The sequence below is a fragment of the Caloenas nicobarica genome, chromosome 2, assembly GCF_036013445.1.
Source record: "Caloenas nicobarica isolate bCalNic1 chromosome 2, bCalNic1.hap1, whole genome shotgun sequence".
Classification (NCBI taxonomy): Eukaryota; Metazoa; Chordata; class Aves; order Columbiformes; family Columbidae; genus Caloenas; species Caloenas nicobarica.
Window position 1 is genome coordinate 22,973,744 of NC_088246.1, and position 25,740 is coordinate 22,999,483.

The window sequence follows — 25,740 nt, forward strand, 5'->3', positions numbered from 1 at the left end:
TGTTTACACCTGAGCTTATTAAGAAAGGAAGGAAATACTTAGTACTTAAGATATTTTCAATACGGTAGTCAACTACAAGTGATATGAAGAAATTTTCTGAGAATTCAGTAGTAAGGGAGGTTGAGTACAGTGTTGTGCAATAGGAAGTAGAGTTCTTAGAGCATAAGCTTTTTAATCTTGTAAGGTTTTTTGTAATTAACATAAAGTTTCAATATCATTTGATTTCTCTTATATTACATTTTCATAAAATAATTCTACTATGATTGCATTCTTCACGAAACTTTGTTCTAGAATGCATGTGCCATGTGCAGAAAATTTTCTTATGTTTTGGAAAACAGAGCATGTCTAACATTCAGGTGCTAATTTAACTAATGAAAAGGAAAAAATGTACGATTATTATCCCAAGGTATCTAGTGGAGATCACTACAAAGAGATTTAATTCTTAGCAAGTATTAAGCTTCTAAGTGTATGAATGATAAACCCAAAATTTCTGAGTTATTTGAAAACTGTGTTCCTTCTAGAACCCCACCATTTGTGTGCAAATTTGAGAGAGAAAGATATGCAGTATTTGTATATTTGAGAAAAATTTGTGCTCCTGGAAAGCATTTTGTGTATTTTCCTAATGACAAGCTCTGCTACTTCTTCAGATAATGGTTTTATACCTGACACTCTGCTAGAAGATGTAATGAAGGCTCTGGACCTTGTTTCAGATCCTGAATAGTAAGTATAATAAAAATTAAATATGACAGAAGTATCATTAACCACATATTAATTATAATCTAGGTGTTTTTATGTGTTCAATTGACTACATATAAATTATAATTTAGGGTTTTTTCTGGATTTTTTCTAGCTGGCATTCTGGGCACAGAATGTTATTTTGAAGTGTTTAAGTCAGTTTTAAGTTAAATGGGAGGAATTCAAATTAAAATGTCTCCAACTTTGGTAGTGATAACTAGAAGCCAAAAAACCCTTCAGACCTGCTGCATTACTACATATTGAGGAGATAGTTGTGAATATATTTCTGTGCGTTAATGAGGGTGAAACTGTGACAAAAGAGGCAACCAACCAAGGTACTCAGAGGCAGATGAGTGTTGCGTTACTGCTGGGTCTGTCTGCAGAGATTGAAGCTGAAACGGCTTCAGTTACGCTTTTGTTTCCACCAACACTCAGTACCTTGAAGTGTTTATAATTGTAATTTGTTTCCAGAAATGACACCTTGATTCCTAGGATTAGAGTTAAAACTAACAAATTTAAAAGGTAGTTTATTTTAGATCTTATATGGACAGGCAGGACTAATATTCAGTGACAGCAGTTAACCTTCAGTGTCAAAGCTTACCATGTTTTGCCATTAAATGTTTAACCCAGAAAGGAGAGCCATGTGCTTGAACTTTTTCACATCTCCAAGAGATGGTTCTGTTCTTTTGTAAACATACAGACTAGTTTATTGGGGTCTAAATTGGTTATTCCTGTAAAATGACTGTGGAGGCTGCAAGTTTACTTACCACAGCCATCTGAAATTTGATTGATGCCGTTTTCTCTCTTTTCGAATATTAAGAAGTACAAGGAATTTTCCTGAGCTGTTCTCTGTGGAAAATAGGAGTGAAAATTGAAATCAGAAGACCCTGAGGAAACTAAAACCAAAGAAAACACAAGAACACAAGGTTGCCATTCATATTACATCAATGAGTAGTGAAATCTGCAAAAGATTTTTTCAAAAGGAGAGAAAGAAAAAAGCCATAGTTTAAATAGGTCTGAGATGCTTTCTTTTGGCCTTTTTGTTCTGCCGTCTCAGTAAATCTGCAAAAATCTTCTTTGTGCATTCAGCAGTTTTTCCGTTTGGCTGTTTGGCCCTCAGGGTGTTTGTGGCACAGCCCTGGCCTATTTTATTGTCCATAGCACATTGAATATAAATTGATGTAGGAAGAGCCAGTCAGAAGGCCTGCTACATTGAAAAGCCATAATCAAACCATGGAATATTCAGTCTTGAAACATCTTCTCTTAAATAAGAATGTTGTCTAATGTTACCATCTTGTGGACTTACTCTCTTTTGGTTCTGGATGTCCTGTCTATTTAAAGTGAAACACAAGTATAAATAACACATTTCAAATTCCATGCAGGATTTTCTGGTTGTTTTTTGTTTGTTTGTTTGTAAATGAAATTAAAGGGATTGCTTCCAAGAGTACTATTTACATTTTTTAGTTCAAGAACTAAATGGAAATTCTTTGTGATCACCCAATCCAAGGCTTTAAGCTTCTCAGAATCTCAAGATGAATAATAGTCAGACCTGCTTGGAGTTTAAGAATTATAGGGGGGAAAACTTTGTAGAGCAGATGTGCATCAACAGAGTGGATTAGCCATTCCAGTACTGAATGCCATTGCATATGATTTGAGTAAAATTTTCTAGTGTTTTAGTAAATAAATCTAAGAACCCAGCTCTCTTGCTTGTTTTGTCTGTTTCTTTCTACACGAACACCTGATATTCTTCAGGGCACCGATTTGAGTATATCTGTCTATCTAGGTTTAGCTGGTTTAAAACATTTTACCCTATCTGTCTATTTGACCACTGCTGGAGGATTTTGTCCCCCCACACTTCTCAGCCATAACAGCACAAAGGCCGCCAGTGTCACCACCCCAACATTCGTAACAGTCATAAGATGCCAGACCTGGCACTGGAGTGACTGAAGCACATTCATGCACTTGTTTTGGTAGCTCTGCTGTAATATCAGTAATACTGAACAGCATTAGCTATTTGCTGAATGAAAAAGCCTCACTTGAAACATACAGCCATCAAATTGTATTACATTTATTAAAATTTTATTAGATTTATTAAAATGCACTGCCCATACTTAAAAGCTTAGTATGGGTCTGCATTTTTAAACAGTTCTTCTATTTCATTAGTGAGCATATAGCTTGCTTTTATTTTCTTACATAATTTTAAGTGCATTTTCAAAATTATCTTACTTCAATCTGCCTTGGTTCTGTTTACAAGCACAGTGCTTTTAGAACTCTTTAGTTACAGCATTTCAAGAATTTGAGCAGGTTTCAGACAGCTACTGAAATATCTTAAATTTTGTACTTTGAGAGCAGTAAGAATGAACAATAGAAGGGTTAAAGAAAGTCCAGTATCTTGCAAGTCCCTCACTTGAGTAGTGAAACTTTTAGATACTAAATTGGCATAGTTTATAGGATATCACATTCATCTTTTTGAATTTTAAAGTTCTTCTTCCAAGGGCCTTGACAGAGGCACCCTCTTAAGAATTGTGTGATGTATTCTGTGTGTTTTGAGGCACAAACAAAAAGAAGCCAAGTAATTTACTACTAGTACTATGGTAGGACCAAGAAAGGAAGATACTTAAAAATGAAGACAAAGTGGTAGCCAAAGGGCTAAAATGCTTACATGCAACAATAATCAAAAAGAGCTTAGATAGAAAGACGCCTTCTGCCTGCAGCCCCTGACAGAAGAGACCAGGGTGGTTAAAAGCCGAGGTGATAAAGGAGGCAGCTGTAAGAAGCTAAGACTGTTTTCTGAAGGGAAAATGTAGTGCCTACATGAAAAATATAGGGGAGTGTCTACATTTATGGAACATTAAATGTAAGAACAAAATAAAGCAGAGTTAAAATATTCTGATGACTAATCTGCAAAGTTATAAAATAAAAGCTAATAGTATTTTTTTAAGCCCATCAGAACCAGGAGAGTTGCAAGAGGTCTATAGTTCTGACAGGTGATCCCCAGTATTAAAAAGTGTTTCGTCAGTAAGTAAAGTAGTGAATTCCTCTTCATATTCACTGGGGAAGACAATAGGGATTAGTTCTCATCTTCTCTGGGGAAGATTACAGGGAGGTTTCCACACTTACACCTTTTTATGAGTGGTCAGAGTAACGTAAGAGTATGAAGTGTCAAGATAAGTAAAAACTTCCAGTTTTTGGAGAAACATCAGAATGAAATTGCTGAAGTGTTTTAGGTTACATCCCCCTGTAAACTGTCCTGGGACCAGACAGTACCAGAATGAGAAGGTGACAAATAGACAACAGTGCTTACAAAAGGATTTTAAGGCCAACTTGGGGAAAATTCACATGTAAATCTTTCATGTGTAAACATGAGATAAGAAGGAGGGGTTTCTTTTAGGTAAGTAACTGATCAAAGGATAAAAATGTCATTTTTTTCTTACTGGAGAGAAATCATTAGAGGAATTTTATAGGAATTTGCATTAGGATTGTGAAGTTTGGTGAGGATTTGAAGGTAGGCATTAATATAATAGTTTGCTGCTGACACAAAAGCATTCAAGGTACTAAAAACGGTGTGGAAGAGCAGCAGCAGTTACTGGAAGATACGGTAACAGATAAGTCTCAATACAGTAAATGTAGATTGATTGCACATGGGATAAAACAATCCTGATTTTACAGACACATTTTTGGGCCGTGAACTAGATAATTGCCATTCAGGAAACAGATCTTAAACCCATACTCAGTGATAGATGAATGGAGTGGGATTTCTAGGAATTACGCCATTGTATAAATGTATGAGATTTCACTCCGTCTTGAAAAAGAACATTGTAGAAAGGTATCAGGAGGGCAACAAGGCTAATCAAAGGTATAGAACGTCATTAGTACAAGGAAGAACTAGATTAGGACTGATCAACCTAGAAAAGACAGACAACCATTGGCGTGTGAGAGGGGTTTCTAAAATCAGGAGTTTCATAATAAATAGGGAATCATTGTTAATTGCTTCTCACAATACAAAAATGAGATGTCATCAAACTGAACTGTCAGATGACAGGTTCAAACCAGGAAATACTTATTCCCAGTGTCTATAGTTCAATTTTAATTTTATGAGTGGAGTTTATTAAATGCCACAAGTGTATATGGGTTCAAAGCCAATTAGGCACGTGCATGGAAAGAAAAAATGTATATCTTTGTGTTTTAGATACTGCCTCTCACTGAAGATGTCTTTGAGCAGCAGACTGCTGGAAATGGGGAGGGTAAACTAAGGATATCACTGTATGTTTGCCATGTTGTACTCTGTCATAAGCACCCACTACTGACCAGTGTCAGAGACAGGGTACTGGGCAAGACGCTCTGTTGGTTTGACCCATTGAGAACATTCTTGTGTACGGTACAACTCATAACTTAGGCAAGAGGATAGGTAGATGCAGATAAATGTTTAAGTGATCTGATGCCTGTAGAGATATGTTGCTTAAATAGAAATATAAAGTTATAATTGACAGTCATTTTTAGTGACCTGAAATTGTACCGTATTCAGGCAGCAAGACTTTCAGATTAGTACGGTTAATATTTTCATTATTTATTTGTTTTGGCTTCTTTCACATCAAGGACGTGATGTAAATAAGAAATGGATCTGTTAAACTTAATTTTGTGTCAGTGTACTTAGAAAATCTTGGAGGCTTCTCAAATCTCCTCTTAAAAGCAGGTTGTTTGGCAGTTAGGGAGCTGTATTTAAAAGATGACTGGTTTATGTATCTTAAGTTCAAGAATGCTTACAAGACAGCAAAATGCCTTTTGGGCTGTAAACCTGGGTTTGTATTATATGGGTTTCAAATTATTTTACCAAATATGGTGGTCCTTCAGAATTATCACTTATTTAATTTAAAATAACAGATTACTTTTATTTAAAAATAACCATGTTTTGGCAACTTGCATGCCATTCTGGTGCAGTTGTCACTTAATGATTAAAAATAGAATAGTATTGCTATACTTGGCAGCCAGTACTGTGGTAGCGCAGCTTAACTTAGTCATGCAAGAATAAAAATGTCTTACTCATTCTTTTATATTCAATGTTTTTGTCATAGTGTAAACCTCATGAAGACCAAATTAGACCCAGAAGGACTGGGCATTATATTACTGGGTCCCTTTCTGCAAGAATTTTTCCCTGAGCAGGTAATCAATATAGCTTTATTGCTGTAGAGCGTTTCTACTCTGCTTGTCTTCGAGATTCATGAAACACTTCCATCAGTATCACAGAGCTATTTTTAAAAATAAGTATTGCATTCATTCAACACAACTGACCGGCAAGTAACTTCTTCTATTACACAACAAACTGTTGGCTTCTGTTTTGCATAAGGTGTCCGTGATTTTGTCAGCGTCACACTGGAAGGAAACTCAGTTGTAGCGACAAGTTTTAAAATTAACTTCAGGAAATATATAATCATTTCGCATATGAAATTGAACTGGTTACTTACTCAGAAAGTTCATCTGAGTTTGTTTTTTCTGAGAATAAGTGACCTTATTGTTTTTATCAATATTACAAATGTCTGCTGTAGTTGCTAGCAAATGGGAAAAGGTTACAAACATATTTAAAACTTTTAATGTACATCTCTAATACTGTAAAATTTGTGACAGTTTAACAAAAAGTCATGATAGGGTTATGTTTAGCATATATGGAAGTCAGTATCTGCCAGGATAATGGAAAATTATTTTCGAACTCTCAGTCTGTTCCATATGTTCATTAAGACAGACGTGTTTACACAGCACCACTGTGCTCTCCTCCCTGTGCTCTGGGTCACGTTTTCCTGCCTTTGTGCTCCCTCCTTCCTGCCACCAGGACCCTCTTGGTACAGATATATGGTAAACCAGAAAAGAGAACTGGTTGGATGTGCGCGCCCTTTGCAGGTTCGTGGAGGCTTGTTCACAGCCGTGCAAATGCTTGTGTTGGCAGAAGAGAGAGGGTTTCCCCAGGGACAGAAAGCTATGCTGGTGGAGGCCAGAAAGGGGCTGAGAGGAGTACTTCTTTGGAGGCTTTTGTGGCTTAACATGTCATTGAAACTATATGGTTTAATTTTTACAACCAAGGAAATGTGAAACTTATTTCCAAAATGTCTTCGGCAAGAGTGTCTTTGTTAAGGGTTGTGCAGTGCTGTTTGGGTGTAGTATTCTGTACTATGGAACAATCTGGTCATTCAAAAGACACTAGGACTGCACTGCCAAAGATGGTAGGGACTGAATACATCATTAAGAGATGATTCATCATCTGTAGGAAAAAGGAGTTAGAGTGTTCGTTTTCTTGAGATTTACAGAATTACATCTGCATTGTGTATTTCCCAACTGTTTCTTCTTACTTTCATTTGTATATCCAGAAGTGGAAATATCTTTACAACTGAATATAATTGAATCTTATTTCTTACGATTTTATTACACTTGCAAATCTGGAAGACTCCACTGCTTAATTTTAGGCCTCGAGTGCTTAGAATGAAGTTCAGAAAGCGAAGGCCCATCCTCCCTGCTTGGCTGTGCCCAAGCTGTCTGGTACTGCAGGCCGGGGGTGGCTGGAGGAGAAAGCAGCTGTCAGCTGGGGCTGAAGGGCATCACTGACTGGAGACGGGTAACTGGAGAAGGGAGCATGGTGGAAACATGGGCAGAACCCAGCCTTAGTCACCTGAAAGCTGGTGGAGGAACTCTTTCCCTGCTGCAAAGTTGGAGCTCCCAAGTCAATGCCTGTCGGTCAAGTACAAATTCCCTACTGCACATGGTTCCCCACCATTCAGTTTTGCCTGTGCTGTTGAACCTTTGCTGGGTCCAGTGCTAAACGTGGGAAATGTTCCTGCCTTAAGGGTACGGTCTGAACAATGAGCACATTTTGTACCAGGACCTGCCGGTATCAGTTACAGAATGAATGCTGAGGGCATGGACGTGTTGTCCAATCTGCCTGTGCTCTGTGGATCAGGTAGCAGGAGCCCTTACCCAAACTGACACCTCATTCAGAATTCTTTCTGAAAGTCAAATTCTGCAGAAATGAAAATGAATGTCTTTCTTTCAAAAACGGTGAGAAAATAGCAGGTTCCAATGATGGTTGGAATTGTTGATGTTCCCCTTTACACAATATTTGAACATGTAGCTAGTGCTTAAGAGATCCCAATTCAATTCCATCTTTGCTGAGAATATTCAAACCCCTATTCTTGCTCTCCTAGAAATTACTAAACTCCACATCAAAAACAGAAAGGTATCTCAGCTTTCCTTTTCAAAGTTGTTGGCTTAGAATGAAAATGTTCAAAGATCATTGAGCTTGAGAGGACAAGCCTGACTCTTCAGTGCTTGGGGCAGTCCCCTGGGGAGGAGGATTCCTGAATTCCCTGGTAGCCCTTTTTGGGAAACAATTACTGCACAAAATTCTTAACATCCATGGGACAGGAACTGAAAAGCAGCACTTCTTTTTCTTCAGGGTGAGCATACCTTCCTCAGGGAAAAGAGTAAGTGTCCTCTTTCCTTCCCAGCAAAGCTTCATTTTATTTATCTCTGTAAGTAGAGTTACTGCTTACCTTCCTTTTTACCACCCTCCCACCACTGAGTAGCCAGGGTTGGCATGAGAGACCCGTACAGAGATAAGGTTTGTGAATCATTTAAGAGGAGAAAAATGAATGAGCGCTTTTCATAACCTGATGGATGCCCTGTAACCTGAGCAGATTTCTTCTCATTCCAGCCTTTACCTCCATGTACTTAAAAAAGGATAAGCTTTTTCTTTGGAGCCTGGTCCAGCAGGTATAAAAGAGATGATATTACACCTGATTTGTGTTTCCTGATTGAGTGAAATGGAAAGCTTTTCAGTCCTTTTAGGACTGAAGCGTTTAAACACCTGGAATGGTAATGGTTGAGAACGGCAGAACAGCCCGCTGCACAGGTGTCTTCACAATTAGTGCACAGTTAGGCAGGCACGGGTGTAAATTACTTTTTAGCTCTCAAATGGAGGGTTGGAGATTGAATCTGGTCCTTAGTAAATATCTAACTTTGCAGCATCCGAATAGACATAAGTACACAGGAACGTGGCTACTACTTAAGGTGTCTGACTTTAAAAATTAGGACAGTTTCTACCTGGTTGGTGCTGAAGCTGTAGTTCAGAGTGTCCAGGTGAACACAGAAGAGTCATGACTTGCTGTTTTAATGCATCTGTCTAGTTGTAAAGAGAAGAGACTGGCAAGGCAAGATGTATATGTCACGTGAAATTAACTGTCTTCTTTCTACTAGGACTCTAGGATTTCAGAGTCATTCACTGTTTACCATTACAATGGACTGAAGCAATCTAACTATAATGAAAAGGTAAGATTTAAGAAACACCAATCTAGCCCTAATAACAACTAATGTGCAAAATTGGTGATAGTTACAGGAAAAATACTTTAACTCGAAGCAGACATTTTACAAAATAATTATTTCAATAATTTTCTTCCAAAATTATACATTTGTAATTGGAAGCTGCTTTGTGCTCCTGATCATATTTTAGCTGTATAGTGTACTGGTTGGCTAACCTATGAGTTTTGAACATAACATTTCTCATGCTTATCCATGAGAAGGGGGACCTGAACTGTAAAGGACAATGGAGGTGTAACACAGACAAACGGCAATTTCTATGAGTAACCCTACACGGAAATTAAGATGTTTGGAATTTGGGGGGGAAAAAAGCCTTGCATCAAAAATCAGTATTTTTTTGAACCATTCAGTGGGCGACAAAAGTGACCTCTTTCATTTTCAGCTTTCTTGGAAGGAGCGATATCCTTGATACACCATGACTGCTTCTGAGTTAGTTCCTGAATTAGCATTTAGGGTAGAAGAGTATAAGGCATTAATAGACATAGGAAGCAAAAATGACTTCAAGTAAAGAGACCTTTTAAGAAGATGTATATACTCAGCCTTTGGAATAGCTTGGAGTTAAGTCCTAAAAATTACCCTTATGAAATCTCCAGCAGTTTCATACCCTAAAATGTAGTCAAAAGCATTAAAAGATGCATTTATCTTTACCATTGAACATATATACATAATCAAGAAAACTTAAACAAATTTTTGTTTTCAGAGGATTCTGCCTATACTGTGTAAAATATTGTTTTGTGAATAGAGCTGATTTGCAACAGAAGTTCCATTTCATGGAAGATAAATTCCATAAAGTTAAGTCTAAGGAACACTGTCCTTATAAAATAACAGTATTACATTGTAACAGTAGTAGAACATATGTTGTCTCAGAATTTTTGCATTGCATTTCCCAGATTATTTTTTTCCCCATTTTGCCCTTTACCCTCTCCCAAAGTAAACAGCCAAATGAATATGGCCTGATCAGGATTTTCAGGCACTTGAGTCTAAGAGATTAGGGGTTTTTTTATTTCATACCTCTTTTCATTTTTAAATATATATATATATATATAAAATTTCACGGGTTTGATTTTTGTAGTAAAAAAAAATGTATCATAACACATCCTCTCCTAACCCTGTGAAAATAATAATCTCCTCTTAGAATTTTTAAACAAACAGGCTGACATAATTGGTTTTCTTTTGACAGGTCATGTATGTAGAAGGCACAGCAGTTGTTATGGGTTTTGAAGAACCAATGCTACAGACCGACGATACTCCTGTAAAACGCTGCCTGCAAACCAAATGGCCATACATAGAATTACTCTGGACCACAGATCGATCTCCTTCTTTAAACTGAGATGTTGTGCATAAAGAACATACTGCAGTCAAACACTTGAATGGAGATACGACAACTGGTATTCGCTTGGAAGGTGGTAACACTTTGACTGTGTGAAGTTATACACTGGTATCATTGATGAATTGTAAATAATGATTACAAACACTTTTTCAGTGTTAATTGGAATATTTAATTTTTTAATCAGATTGATTTCTATTATAATAGTTTGTCTTTTTTGGCCACTGTAGTACTGTTAATGTGAGTTATCCTAAAAAAAAGAGCCTTTTTATAATGTCTTAACATTATTTTGCCATCTCATGAAGATTTGAAAAATGTCTGATGTTGCAGAATCTGCATATTAGATGTCAGATCTTTAAAACATAAACCATATGCAGCTTCCTCTGAATCATATAGGCATGTTTTATTATTTAAATTATATTGGTTACATTACAGTACCATAATGTGTGGACTAGACTGGCCTTTGCACTGGATATGTTTTAATGACTTTAAATTTTCTGCAATTTTTCCTAAAATCTAATTTTACCTAAAGAGCTTGCACAATGTGACATAAATATGATACATTTTTAGGAACATTAATAAGTATAATTCATAAATACTTTTTCTTGGCAGTTGTATATTACTGTGGCTTAGTTATCGGGCATGTTAAAAGTGAACATAAAATCTGAGGAAAAATAGATGTATTAATATTTATTTGAATTTGTATAAAAGAAATGTAAAAACAGCAGAAAGAATTTCTTGTTCTATAACCTTTAAACCATTCAAACTTATAATATTGCCAAATACCTCTTCTCAATTTCTCCAAACAGCAGTGTAAGCCAGCATTATTGTATGTGTTAAGTGCATGAGAACATCTGTTATTACATTATTATATTATTTTATTTATTATCAACTTGTTAGCCCTAAAATAAAATCTTTTCCTTGAATCATGATGTGTTGTTTTAAGTTTGGTTTTAATCAAACTTGTTTACTGCCTCTCTAAGATGATGAAAAGAGACCATGGGCTTAGAGTTGAACACATCTCGGGGCGCGGTGGGGGCAGGGAGGAAGAGAAACAGGGAGGAAAAAAAAAACACAGAAGACAATTTATTGCATCTTTACTGTGATTGCAGAGCCTATGCTATTGCTAGCAGGGTTGAATTTAGCATTCAGTCCTATTTATGTTTTAAAATATTTTTTCATGTGTGGATAACAACGTTACTCTAGAATGACCATCATACAGGAAAACAGACTGATTTGGTTGAAAATAAGGTATTTATTGTGGGGGAGAAACACTTGTTGGAGATTTTGCACTGTAGAGGATATAGTAGTGGCAGAAAGAGAATATGCTTTGCGTGACACTTGAGGATATGTCCTGTGCAAGTCTGTACAATGCATCTTAGGTTTACATCTGGAAATGTGCCCACCCAGCCGCTTTCTCACTCCCTCAGCAACAGGGGGAGAAAACAGATGAAAAAGCTCCTTACCGCCTCGTCGAGATAAAGACGGGGAGATTGCTTGCCAGTTATCATTATGGGCAAAACAGACTCAAAATTAATGTAATTCATTGCCAATTAAAAACAGAGATAGTGAGGAAAAGAGGGAAAAAAAAAAAAAAATAAAAAAAAAAATACACACCTTGCCCCTGCCACTTCTTCCCTGGCTCAACTTCAGTCCCAACTTCTCCACCTCCTCTCCACTGAGTGGGACAGAGGGACGGGGAATGGGAGTTGTGGTCAGTTCACAACACTTCGTCTCTGCCACTCCTTCTCCTCACGCTCTTCCCCTGCTCCAGTGTGGGGTCCCTCCCACAGGAGACAGTTCTCCACGAGTTTCTCCAGTGTGAGTCCTTCCCACAGGCTGCAGTTCTTCATGAATTGCTCCAGTGTGAGTTCCTTCCCCGGGGTGCAGTCCCTCAGGAACACACTGGTCCAGCCTGGGTCACTCACAGGGTCACAAGTCCTGCCAGCAAACCTGCTCCAGCGTGGGCTCCTCTCTCCACAAGCCCACAGGTCATGCCAGGAGCCTGCTCCAGTGTGGGCTTCCCGCAGGGTCACAGTCTCCTTTGGGCACCCACCTGCTTTGGCGTGGGGTCCTCCACGGGCTGCAGGGGGACAGCCGGCCTCACCATGGGCTGCACCCTGGGCTGCGGGGATTCCCGCGGTGCCTGGAGCTCCTCCTCCCCCTCCTTCTTCACTGACCGTGGTGTCTGCAGAGTTGTTTCCCTCACACGTTCTCAGTCCTCTCCCAGCTGCCGCACAGCGTTTTTACCCTTTCTTAACTATGTTCTCACAGAGACACCACCAGTTTTGCTGACAGGCTCAGCCTTGGCCAGGGGCAGGTCCATCACGGAGCCAGCTGGAACGGGCTCTGTGCAACATGGGGGCAGCTCCTGGTGACTTCTCTCTGAGGCCACTGCTGCAGCCCCATCCCGCCCCCAGCTACCAAACAAGTTCAATCAGGACTTGTTGAAACGCCTAACTTCTAAAACTACCACAACCATTCCTTACTGCAGAACTGATAGCAGTGTATCTTAACGCTTTTTGAGATTTCTTTTTCTGAAAAAAGAATTCCTTTGCAGATGACAATAATTGGAAAAGATTCCTTTATGCATCTTACCTGATTCGCTTTACTTAGAACACAAGTATTCCATCCCGCTCTGTGGGCCTGATGCTAAAAGACTTGTGCAACAGTAGCATTGCCACTCAAACGTATCTAGATAATTAATTAAGAGAATCTGCTTTAATCTGGACTATCTGGCAAGTCTGAAACTTTACTTTTCCTAAAATACTCAGGCTCGTTAGGTATTTGCTTTAGCTGGTTTTGCACGTTTAAGATAAATGTCTTTAGGCAGACTTGCACCGATGTCTTAGAAGATTAAAAAACACTTTTCTTGCTCTTCCTCCTGGATTCTGGTGTGTGTCTTGGTTTGTACTAGAGTATCTCACACCAGCGCTTGCACTGAATCATAGCTTGAATCTGTTAGAATAAACAGCCTTTTTCTAGTCCACTGTCAGGTACAATTTACGTTCTCACAGAAAAAGAAAATGTAAAGCCCATCTGATGTGAGATGTGTATATAAGCATTAGTCTGGGTAAAAACTTCTGCTGTACTCCAGAGAAACTCAGCTGATGCTTAGTGTGGTGTAAGAACCCTTATTCCTGAATCTTTCCTTCATACTGCCCGGTTGTTTGAGGCCTGGGCCTCGTTTACTTCACATATTTTTGGACTGCCAGGGCTCACAGTGCTTACTGGAACCAACAGTGCTTAATGGGACTGTGCCAGCTCACAAGAGCTCGGCCAAGGGAACCTCTCTGTCCTTTCCTCCCTGATGAACAAGATGAGAGATGTTGTGACTTCATGGAAAGCCACCTCTCGTCCCCTAAAAGAGTGGTTATTTAGAACGCAGACTTACAGCGTGGGGCATTAATGTCTGGTACTTCTATTTGCTTCCATACAAAGATGACTAGAAACCGGTATAATTTTCACAAGTCGTTCTGCTCTAGGTGCCAAATACATAGGCTACATATGTGTGTGTATGCATGTATGTATATATTGCAGTTTGCAAATTGTGGCTTAGTTGATAAGTAATACCAGATCGCTCTACAGGATTAAGTACATGCTTTAACTAACCAGAGCAAATTGATAATGCAAACTGTAAGAAAGCATGTGAACTAAACATGCAATTAAATGACATTTTGATTAACGCTCTAGGCAAATGATTTTTTACATATTGCACAGTGGTTCAGTTTTAACTGCCAAGGAAAGGCCAGTATCTTCTGGGAGACAACTAGTGTCCCGGCTGGAAACAGGAGCGATCAGCAGGCCACTGGGTAGTCAGTCTGGCAAACGGGGGTCTCCCTCCCATGTCCCGAAGCCCTTTGAAACAGAAAATTTTTCAGCTACATGTTGGTGTCTCTTTGCTCTAAATTCACTTTAATAACAAAGAGAAGAGGAAAAAGAGAGGTCCTGGGGTCAACTGCTGGTTGAATGCTAAAAGATAAATTATTTCCACTTTGATATATACTGCATATTACAGCTAGGTACAGCTAAATACATTATCTAAATAAATCATGGAAAGACTACTTCCAATGCCTCGTGTTAGCCCAGGTGAGTTATATTTGAAGGCTTAAGGCTAACTAATGTATTTTTGCTTTGTTAAAGCCTGAGCTGTTCAAGGTAAGCAGCCAGTATAAATCCAAATGTAAATATCCTTGTTATAACCCACATGAAGACCCCTTTAAACAGTGAATCACTTAAGTATTTGCAGGGTACTTTGTTTTTGAATACTTCTGTTGAAGTTCTTGGCTTTAACTTTCAGACAGTTATTTCTGCTTATCAGATCCATCTGTATGCTCTTTTATTCCCCCTTCTCTTCCTTGTGAGGATGGATTTAGGGCAAAGGAGCCCAAGATGGGCCTGGATGGAGCAGGCAGGTGATGTGGGACTAAAATCCGTTAGGGCAGTGAAATGGTTGTGTTTACACAAGAGTTGCTGAGCAGGAACAAGACCATCCCTTAGTGCAATGCATACTGTGGTGCATGTGCTGCCCAACTAGGTGGCTGTTGACAGACAGCTTGCGGATGGTCACTCTGGATCCTCCTGACTGCAAGCAAAGCTGCCTGGCATATAGAATCACAGAATAGAATCATAGAATCATTTCAGTTGGAAGAAACCCTCAGGATCATCTAGTCCAACCATAACCTAACTCTAGCACTAAACCATGTCCCTAAGAACCTTGTCTAAACACCTTCTAAACACCTCCAGGGATGGTGACTCCACCACTTCCCTGAGCAGCCTGTTCCAATGCCTGACAACCCTTTCCATGGAGAATTTTTTTCCTAATATCCAATCTAAACCTCCTCTGGCACAACTTGAGGCCATTTCCTCTTGTCCTATCACTTGCTACTTGGGAGAAGAGACCAACACCCTCCATGCTACAACCTCCTTTCAGGTAGTTGTAGACAGTGATAAGGTCTCCCCTCAGCCTCCTTTTCTCCAGGATAAACAGCCCCAGTTCCCTCAACTGCTCCTCATCGGACTTGTGCTCCAGACCCCTCACCAGCTTCATCACCCTCCTCTGCACTCTCTCTAGTATTTCAATGATCTTATGATGACAGTCCCAAAACTGAACACAGGGTTCAAGGTGCGGCCTCGCTGCACCGAGTACAGTGGCACAATCACTTCTCTAGTCCTGCTGGCCACACTATTCCTGATACAAGCCAGGATGCTGTTGGCCTTTTTGGCCACCTGGGCACACTGCTGGCTCATACTCTGCTGTCAATCAACACCCCCAGATCCCTCTCTGCCAGGCAGCTTTCCAGCCACTCTTCCCTGAGCCCCTAGCGCTGCCTGGGGCTGTCGTGACCACATAGCATCAGGCATGGCTCTGGAGAGCACCTGCAGGGTCGGTTATGGGTTTGCTGAGGATTGTGCTGTAAGCCGCTGAAAGCATCATCCTGGGGTGCCATGCAAACACCAAGTGCACTCACAGCTTGCCCTGCAACCTCGCTCCTGTCCCATCCTTTGGAATATCGCACACTGAGCAGCCAGTCTGTGCTTTCACCAAGATAGTAGACTGGCTCATTAGACTCTGGTTTACATTGATTTTGTGTGACTAAACTAGTTAATACTTACAACTAATGAAAACAAAAGAGTATTTCCATGAGATCTCTTGAAAACCACCATTCACAGAGGTAACATTCAAAACCAAATGCTGAACATCCTTTGTTGGCAAGTCATCCTGAATTCAGATCCCACAAATTCATACTCTTTGTAGAGCATGGTCACATCCTTATTTTATCCTCTTTCTTTGTGGCAGGATAATCAATACAAATTGCTGTCAATGTAATAGTTCCATTTACAGTTCAGGACAAGGCTTCCTGCCTACAGAAGAAAAACTAGGGAACTACTAAGAAAAAAAGTAAGCTTTCCTCTGGGAACTGGACAGTTAAGCTTCTGTACTGCCATGTTTTGAAAAGATTTAACAGTAAAATTGCCATACATTTTGACAAGATTTATTTTAAAATCTCACATGATTCTTCAAAATACTTCTCCTCTGCTAACAGGTACATTACTAAATAATGACATTAATAAGATTAAAGCTTTCATAATAGAGCCTCTGTGAAATACTAATATTTAAGTTTTGCTTTGGCAAAATTTTCCATAGAAGATTTGACTGATCAGTTTTAAGATTGGAAAGGACATAATGACATATTAACCTCACCAACTTCACATAATATAAGCTGTAGAAATCCACGCTATGAATCTTGTATGTTTGTGTATAAACTAGTTGGTCCCACATCTGACCTTCCAGTTATTCTGTAGGGTAGATAATGACTTTCAGACTCTTGGCTGAATGTTCTTACAAAAGCTCTCTGTCCTGGCTCCAAGTGAGGCTCTTGAGCCTGTTACGACATTTTAATTCAATATTCAAAGCAGTTAATGTGTCGGGCCACAGGTATGCTGAAGACCAAACTTGACTCTACCAACAAGTGCTTACCTCTTGAGCAGTGCAGATCACAATGTCCAGTCCAAACATTTAGAAAGCCTAAGGAAAACAATATCTGGAATAAGCTTCCAGTGATCAGAACAGATCCAGGTTATTTAAGGAAACACTGCAGATCCTTTGAACAACGAAAAGATGTTGATTTGATTTGGAATATCCTACATTCTTGTCTCTCTTCTTCATATGAAGAAAAGGTAAAAGAGTAAGGAGAGAGGGACTGCTGTGTGTTAACACCTTGAGGGTAAGAGGATCTTGAAAGAGATTTCCTTATTTTCATTTTGCTCTGCTCTCCATCAGGTTTTAGCACTGATAGCCATTTGAAGCACTTTTTTCCTTTTTTAAATTTAGGTCAAACCAACCAGGTTAGGTGGCATATCTTTCAAACTGAAAGAGAGGTACATGACAGCTGCCTGTGTTCTTGCTGTGCCCCTTCTGTTTTTCATTTGTGTGAACACTCACCTACCTCTAACTGTGGTAATTACTGAATTTTAACTCTGGATAGATCTGTACAAGATGATCCAGCACTAGAATGAGCTGCCTTCTCGCTCCCGAGTGCCATGGGTCTGGTGTGCCATGTGAGCCCCAGCAACTTCAGTTGTGACAGCACTGGAACTGACTGTTGTTGTGCTGAATAAGAGCAAGGCATTATTATTTAGTAAGAGGCAACATAGCTTTTGAATTCCTTCAAATGCCTGAAAACTGTATGACTTTTAACAGTAGATGTTAACCCTACAAGTCATTGAGGTACTTCTGAATTTATTGCTGGTGCTTAGATCTCTAAGACATACTTGTTCAATGTAAAATAATGACATGGTGTCAATGGTGATGTTTCACTCGAATAGCAAGAGTAAAGTTGGTAAAAATGTAAGACGAGAAGAATTAAGGAATATTACAAGCCTATGGGGACAGCTAAGGGTCACACGGTTAATGCTGGAAATAAACACTTGGTTCTATTTTTGTGAACAGGAATGTCAGTCTTATCTGAATAATCTTGCCATAAAGCACTTAAAATAAAACAAACATGCAAGTAAAGAAACCAGAGCCTCAGAACAAAACAAACTACTCTCAGCTGCTTTCATAGGTATGCTGTACTGTAGCATGTTTATAAATGGGTTTTCTATTCTTCTGATCTTCCTCTGATATTGCTTTGGGCACATCTGTATTATAAATGCTGAAAAACAATCTTTTTTTCCTCCTAAGAGAGTTGATTAAATAGAAAGTAAAATATTTCTCCTTTCCTTCCTGCCTCTGAGTTGGCCAGAAAAAATACAAATATGAATACTGTCCCCCCAAGATGCGGGTGTAATGCCCCATTTAGCTTTGTAGGGGAAGGGAGAGTTTCAGGCAGAGTCAGTTTTCGTATGTTCTTAACAGAAACAGCTAGAACACTATTATGGGGCTTGCAGGGGCAGAACAATTCAAGACAGGAGTTATACAACCTCATCCTTCTAAATTACTTTTACAAAGATATTATAAGAGCAGCTTTCTAAAAGCTCCATTCAAAGCCACATGCAATAAAGTCGTATTGGTTATTTCTGTAGGAAAAGAGGGATGACACTTGCTCCTGCAGGGAGCTGTGGTGAAGGCCTATGGCAATGCTTTCCTCAGTGCGGCTGCAAGGTGCTCCCTTCACATATTGAATACTTTATGTAGTCAGGCAAGAACAAATAGAGAAACTTACAGCGGAACACATTTCCTAATTGTTCTGAACTGCGTGGCTGGGTTTACATCTTTCCTGTGGTTAGAACGGTTTTTTGGTTGGCTTTTTTTTTTTTTTTTTTTTTTATAATAGCCATGCTGGCACTCACATAACAATCTGATGAAAAGTCTACAGGGCATTTCAAAAAGATGGACACAATTTCAAAGCAGTATAGATTTCAAATTGGGTCCATCCTTTTGAAACACCCTGTGTTGTTTTGGGTTTTTTTCCATGCACTTTGGTTTTCTACAAGGGACTTTCAAGGATCAGACTCTTCAGTTTAAACTCTTGAAAATGCTGGAAATCGAGAGAAAATCAAGTAGAAACCACCAGTCTCAACGCTGCTATCTTCCCTGGTGAATATGTGCAAATGTAGCCGTCGGGTAACTCTGCTGGGCAGAGTTAAGGGGGTTTCCTGCTTAAGCGTGCACTTCTCCCGGCTTCACCCGTGGCATTTTTTAGTGAGACAAATGGCTTTCCCCAGTCACAGCCTGGTTAGTGCAGCAAACCACGCCGAGCACCGTGCTCAACCCGACGGAGGAGCCCTGCGCGGGCCCCGGCGCTGGGAACAAGGGCCGCTCCGGCTCCCCGATGTCCGCACCGCAGCGACAGCGCTGTGAGCGCCGTCCTCTCCCGCAGACAACGCCGGAGGCGTCGTGCGGGGCCGGGCCGGGCCGGGGCACCGACACCTCCGCCGGCGACGGCGGGACGGCTCCCGCCTCAGGGAGGCGTCCCCCTCCGTGAGGCGGCCCCGCACCGACCAGCCAGCGCCTCTCCCTGCCCAGCGGCAGCGGGGCCCACGCACAGGCCGGTGGACCGGGGGTCCCTCGGGCTCAAATGGCGCCTCGTAGAAGAAGCGCTTCCCCGCCGAGCCTCCGCGGGGCCGCCGACGGCCGCGGGGCTCCGCGCTGCGCTGCTCACCGCGGGCGCCGAGCGCGGGCCGCCAGGGGGCGCCGGAGTGCGCCCGGCCCCGCGGCGGCAGCGGCGGGTGAGCGGGGCCGAGCCGCCCCCGCCAGCCCCCCGCCCCGCCGCCAGCGCCCGGCGGCAGCCAGACCGCCGCGGCAGCGCACGGCTGCGCTCCGCTCCGCTCCGCCAGCGGCAGCCGGCCGCCGAGAGGGCGAGGATGCTGCGCCTCAGCCGCGGGCGCGGCGCCGGCCGCGCTCGCCGCGGTCAGCGGCCGTGCCCGCTGCTCCTCCTGTCAGCGCTGCTCGGGGCGCCGGCGCTGGTGGCGTTCAACCTGGACGAGGAGAAGCTGACGGTGTACAGCGGGCCCCCGGGCAGCTACTTCGGGTACTCGGTGGACTTCTACATCCCCGACCCCAGCACGTGAGTGCCGGCCCGGGCGGTTCCCTCAGCGCGGCCCCGGGGAGCGGCGGGTCCGGCCGTGCCCCAGCGAGCACCCCCGGGCCGCCCCTCCTGCCGGGCCGGGGCTGGGGGCGCCGGCGAGCTTGGGGAGGCTTTGGGGAAGGCGGTGGGCAGACGGCGGCGTCCCGCCCGCCGCGCTCGGGATGACAGCCGCTGTCCCGCCGTGCCGGGGCCGCCGCCCGCCGGTCCGGATCGCCCCCGCCGCCCCGGTGACTCCCCGGTGTGTTTCGCAGGGTGAGCGTCCTGGTGGGAGCTCCCAAAGCCAACACCACGCAGCCGGACATCGTGGAAGGAGGAGCGGTGTACTACTGCGCCTGGCCCGCCGCCGGCTGCAGGCAGATTCCCTTTGACAACACCAGTGAGTAAATGGCAGCGTGTGTGCGGTACGCGGCTGGGCTCGGGTCCCCCTTGGCACAAGAGTGAACTGTGTCACTTTGGTCCGAGTCTCTGCAGTTCGCCGGAGGAGCCCCGCTCCTGGGGGTCTGCACCCGTGGGCGCTCGCAGAGTAGGGTTTAATGATCCCCGGAGAAATAAAGGGAGTGTGACCTCCAGGATCCGTGCGGAGTTCATCTTAATAACTGCCTTTTTTATGCTTTAATTAAAGGTGTTTGCGGCAGATTCCTCATTTTGAAAACACTTATTTTTTTTTTCTCTGAATCCTGGAAATCAGAGGATTGCTAGTCTTTGCTGTTACGTTCAGCAAGGGATTTTCCGTCTCTTCAGACGAATTAATTACCTCGAGTGACATGCTTATTTAATTATTTTCAGAAAGCAGGAATTTTATTTGAGAATACTGGAAGCTAGATGCAAACTGATTTAGGCACAATGTGGGTAGATTACATCCACTTCCAAAATCCCAACACAGATGTTTCTTATTTAATGAGAGAGAACACACGTTTTAAGCAGTTCAGACTGTTTATGTTTTCTGTTGTCTCTTTTTGGGTCTTGAAAATAATTTGAACCTAGTGTTTGCAGAGACTTTATTTAGGCAGACTTTGACAGTTTAATCATTAAGCGAAAGTTATGATTCTTTAGGTTATACTTAATCTTAACATTTGTGGTTTATTTAAGTGTGAACACAATACAATTTGGTTGTGGTGCTGGTGGGGTTTTTTTGTTGTTTGTGGGTTTGGGGGGTTTTTTTGGATTCTGGGGGGGTGGTTTTTTGTTTGTTTTGGTGGTTTGGGTTTTTTGGGGTTTTGTTTTGTTGTTGTTGTTGTTTTCTGAGAACACAAAATGGAAGAGCTTACTTAAATGTAGCAAGTCAGCAGTGCAGTTCTTTACCCCTTCCAGCCTCAGCCACCCACACGTATTATTATGTTTGTATCTAGGAGGTCTGCTCAGGATGACTCTCCCATCACTCTGGGCATTCTTCAAAACAGAGTAAGAGGTAGCTCCTGTATGCATATGTGTATGAGGCTACTTGGTCATGTAATACTATGTACAGCATATAGTTATATATAAATGTGAATGTACAGACATAGCATGTATACAATATTTTGTAACGGAAATGGAATATATTATTTATACAAGTTAATCTCAAGTTTGAATAGAAAACTTACAGAGCAAATGAAAAATTGATCGCATTTTAAAGGGCTGTTATGAAAAATGAATTCAAACCTAGTGATGAAACCTAGGACATCTGGCTTCCCTGTGGGAAACTCCAGAAAAGTTGACTAAGGAGACTCAGGACAACTCCATACTCTTGGCAGAGATGTCTTCTTGCAGATACTGTGTTTCAAATAAAGGTACAAACAGAGACTGATGAGTAAGTATATCAACAAGGCTTTGGTCTGCATCACACAACTATTCAGCTTGGAAACTCCAGTGTGGTTCAGTCTGCCTGGGACAGTTGTTTGTGTCCTCTGGGTAGATGCATGACTTGTAGACAACTGAAGTTAAGCCAGAGCGAGCCCGCTGTGTAGATATAAATGCACCGGTCTTGGAGCAGGAACTGAAGTATAGGCAGGTTTAGCAATGTTATCATTAGCTGTCTAATTCTGGTACCGAGGGCAGTAAAGGCGTCATTTCACACAATTCAGCAATGACCAGCTGCCCTCATAGACGGGGACCCTGAGGAGGTTTGCATAGCTTGTACCAACAGCCATTCTTTATCACCAGCAACACGAGGGCCATCTCAATCCACCTTAGATGACTCCTTTGGCTGAAGTATGAATGTGTATTTTATGTCAGTTTTTTCTCTCCAAAATAGGCTACTTAGAGGGTGAGTTTTCCATCTTTTCCAGTATTCCCCCAAACACAGCAGTCCATGTGAGCTATAGCCTAGATGATACTATTTCAAACAGTCTGTTACACACAGTTCCTTTTGAAGCCTTTGGCCATTGTATCCCTAGTGGGACATGGATAGTCCTTAATAATTATGAGGAGTATTTTCATTTTATGTCTCTTTCTTGTACAAGTACCTTGTACTCACTATGCCTTCTCCCTATAACATCATTCAGAAATGCTGCTATTCCCATTTTATATTTATATTCTTTATTTTATATTTATTCTGATAAACAGAAAAAAGTCAGTCTGAGTTGTCAAAGATCATACAGGAAGTTGGTGGTGATACTGGAAACTGACTTGGGATTTTTTCTTCTTGCTCCAGTGCCTCAAGGACAAGATTATCCTTTCTCCCAAAACAAAAACACCCAGTAATTGTTAGACTGGAAATTCATCTCTAGTGCTTTAATTTTAAAGATTAATGCTTCATGCCTCGTAGGAGATCTGTGAAAGTCTTGGAAAACTTTGGGAGTGTTTTCTGAAACAAAACAGAGCAACTACAGAGACTGCTTCAGAGCTGGAAGATTTAATTTTGATGCATTTTCATACAAAGCTTCCTTCTTTAAGTAATTTTTTTCTTGACTCTAACCAGATAATATAATCTCTTTCTGTTATATTCACTGAGCACAATAAAAGAAACAAATCTGCTGAATTGTTGAAAACATTTTTAATTAAGTTCTGAAGTAAAAATGTAGTGGAAATAGAAAGAAAGGGAGAGTAAAATACAGCAATTAAAAGGCAGTGTGACACAAAAAATAGGTAAAGAATTTACTAAATCAGTCTTATTCAGCCACGAGAGTTCAATAGAAGACTTCTAAATTCTAAAGAATTTGTAGAAGAAAAGCAGATTCACATATACAATATCCGAAGTTAGATATGCAAAATTGTGGCAGGTCACAGAAACTGAAATTTCCACTATAACATAAACATTCAAGAAAACAACAAATCCAAGTGGCTGAAAACCACTGGCTTAAATTACGTGTGAGCATGAGGGCTCTTGTCTTCTGTTTCTTAGGGCTGGGTGCACCAATGAAGCTCAGGTATGTTGCATTCAATGCAAGTTATGTTCTGCCATTCAGGAGAGAACATATAGTGCACTTGGATGTTATCTGGACTTTTACTGCCACAAATAAGTGTGTAAGTGGACACCTAATTGGTAAGACTCATATGTAACTTATTTCATTGTTTCCACAATAACAGTAAACCTAACTTCAGAGAAGGTTTCTTCATTTGCAAATGCTTCAAAGTTATTTGTGTTAACAACTGTTAATATCTCGGTCCTACTAAATGAAAATAGTGAAGACATTGACTAGTATTCTGTGATGGCTTCAGTCAAGATTCTGGACACTGTTAAATGTGACGGTGTTACAGGTGTGGAGTTGCTTTATACTAATTTATAGTTATCCTGTATTTTATGGGTATCAAGATGCTTATTGAATGAATGCATAGATATACCTTGGTATGGGGCTGTAGAGTATAACAACCTAAAATGGAACAAAATCTCTCTCCACAAGCACTTAAGGCTTGTTAAGAGGCAGTGATGAAAAAGAGCATACGTGTGAGTCAGTGAAGAAAGAAAAAAAGAATGTATTGAATTTGTAAAGTATATATTGCCTTAGATAGAGGGGGTACTTGTTCAGAAAGTGATCTGAGGGAACCAAGTAAGTGCCAGACAATTTAGTGAAAAGCTTAGGCTTGCTTAGATCATGGTGGTAAGCACTGACATAGGATGGTCTTTGGTCCTGTAAAGGCTGTTTTGTTGAGGAGTTTTTGTTTTTCTCTGTGAATAATATATTTCCATTTTTGAAATAACTTAAGTTTTAGTTTATCTTGCATGCCATGGAGTCCTGAAAGGAGAATCCAAGTGCTAAGCCTAACTGGACCTGACACCCTGACGCTGGTTTAAGACAGCTGTGATGTTCCCCAGTGGATCAGAAGCCTGACACTGCAGAGGTTGCACCCAGATTCACTGACAAGGTGCAGCTAACCTGCCAGCCACCACACAGGCTCTGACACTCAGGACTAAACTCTGTTCTTTGTGTCACGTAAGCTTTAATGACTAAAGACAAATCCTTATGGTTTCTGAATCTCTCCTTTTTTCTCAGAAACAAAGATCACATGAGGGCATAGAGGTTGCATTGGTTACTAACGTAACACTTTCCCAGTGAAAGATATGAAAACACTTTAAAAAATGCATTGTTACTTCCGAGTGCCATGTTCTAGCTGTCAAATGCAGTCTGGGTTCCTTACTAATAGCACTGATACTCAAAGCCAAGACTACTCCTGAAATCATCTCTGTGGCACTGTGCAAATGTTAGGATGAGGCTCTTAGGGACATGGTTTAGTGCTTGAGTTAGGTTATGGTTGGACTCGATGATCTTAAGGGTCTCTTCCAACTAAAAGGATTCTATGATTCTATGGATGCCCAAGCTGGTCTGTGTGCTCTGAGCAGCTGCATAAGTTGTGTTAATGTGGAGATGTGTGTGGACTAAACTACTCTCCTTAGGAGATGGCTTAGTTAGAGTTAACAGAGGTGCAGGAGTATCTGCAGCCCGTTCCTAAAAGTCATATTGCCTAACTGGACTTGTTCTGCAGGCAATTGTCCCAGGTTGTCACTAATTTCTCAGGTCACCTATATCTGTTCTTCATAGTAGCTAATCCAGAGATTTCCAAAGCAATGAGGTGCTTTACTTGCAAACTGGCATCAGTAATTAATCCTATTGGTGAAATATTGTTCCTGACAGGGAGGCAGAGGAGGGAAGGAGGATGAATTTTTGACACGCTGTAGGATATGAGCAGACTCATCCATGAGCAAGTCATGTAACCGGACATTCCCATATGGGTTGGCCAGTGACAGGGCCTCCAGCCAAGAAGAGGTTTTAGCAGGAACTCTGCATGTTTCCTGCTGCTGATACAGCACTGACCCTGCAGTCCCATGTTTGCAGTTCTTTAAAGCTCTCTACATCTGTGTGCTGGGGCCAAGACTCTGGGAAGAATCTGAAAGAAGCTGAAAGTGCTGGCCCTAAGAGCACAACTAGTGTTTTAACCTGCTTCGTTGCAGCAAGGAACTGAGATAAAGTACAATGGAAGGGCTTTTAGTATTCCCTTACTCCAGGAGATACGGACTAAGGGGCAGAGACTCTTCTCCCTTGCTCTGTAAAGCTGTCCTGTTGCATTGCAGTGTAAGGCTGTGATGCTCTTTCGCAGAATCATAGAATGGGTTGGGTTAAAAGGGACCTTTAAAGATCATCTCATCCAACCCCTAAGCTTTTTTTTTTTTTTAAACCCTTTGAAACTCAATGGCAGAACATGGGAACAAGTGCTGGCATTATATTAAAGAGCTGTGATCTGTCTTTTCTCTCTTACCTACACAAAGCTCACTTCTCCTTTTCAGTTTCTTCATTGTAAACCTCATTCCATAATGACTATTCCTGCTTCAGCATTGAGGTAGAATTACCAAGTCCTTGTGTTTAAGCTGGTTGC

At 41.3% G+C, this 25,740-nt stretch overlaps 2 protein-coding genes across 4 annotated transcripts in view; both read left to right on the forward strand.

Moving 5' to 3' along the window:
- The window catches only part of MINDY3 (MINDY lysine 48 deubiquitinase 3), a 58,179-nt gene extending 46,861 nt beyond the window's left edge, over positions 1 to 11,318 (forward strand). For all 3 annotated transcript variants that reach the window (XM_065628375.1, XM_065628376.1, XM_065628377.1), the window contains 4 exons: positions 648 to 720; positions 5,808 to 5,895; positions 8,974 to 9,045; positions 10,274 to 11,318. In XM_065628375.1, coding sequence (XP_065484447.1) covers positions 648 to 720; positions 5,808 to 5,895; positions 8,974 to 9,045; positions 10,274 to 10,423 — 383 coding nt within the window. In that variant the 3' untranslated portion in view covers positions 10,424 to 11,318. The remainder of the gene's footprint in view (positions 1 to 647; positions 721 to 5,807; positions 5,896 to 8,973; positions 9,046 to 10,273) is intronic.
- An 8,411-nt stretch (positions 11,319 to 19,729) lies between these two features.
- ITGA8 (integrin subunit alpha 8) overlaps positions 19,730 to 25,740 on the forward strand; it is a 108,719-nt gene continuing 102,708 nt past the window's right edge. Inside the window, exons 1-2 of the mRNA XM_065628771.1 lie at positions 19,730 to 19,932; positions 20,205 to 20,329. Of these exons, the coding sequence (XP_065484843.1) occupies positions 19,730 to 19,932; positions 20,205 to 20,329 (328 nt within the window). The remainder of the gene's footprint in view (positions 19,933 to 20,204; positions 20,330 to 25,740) is intronic.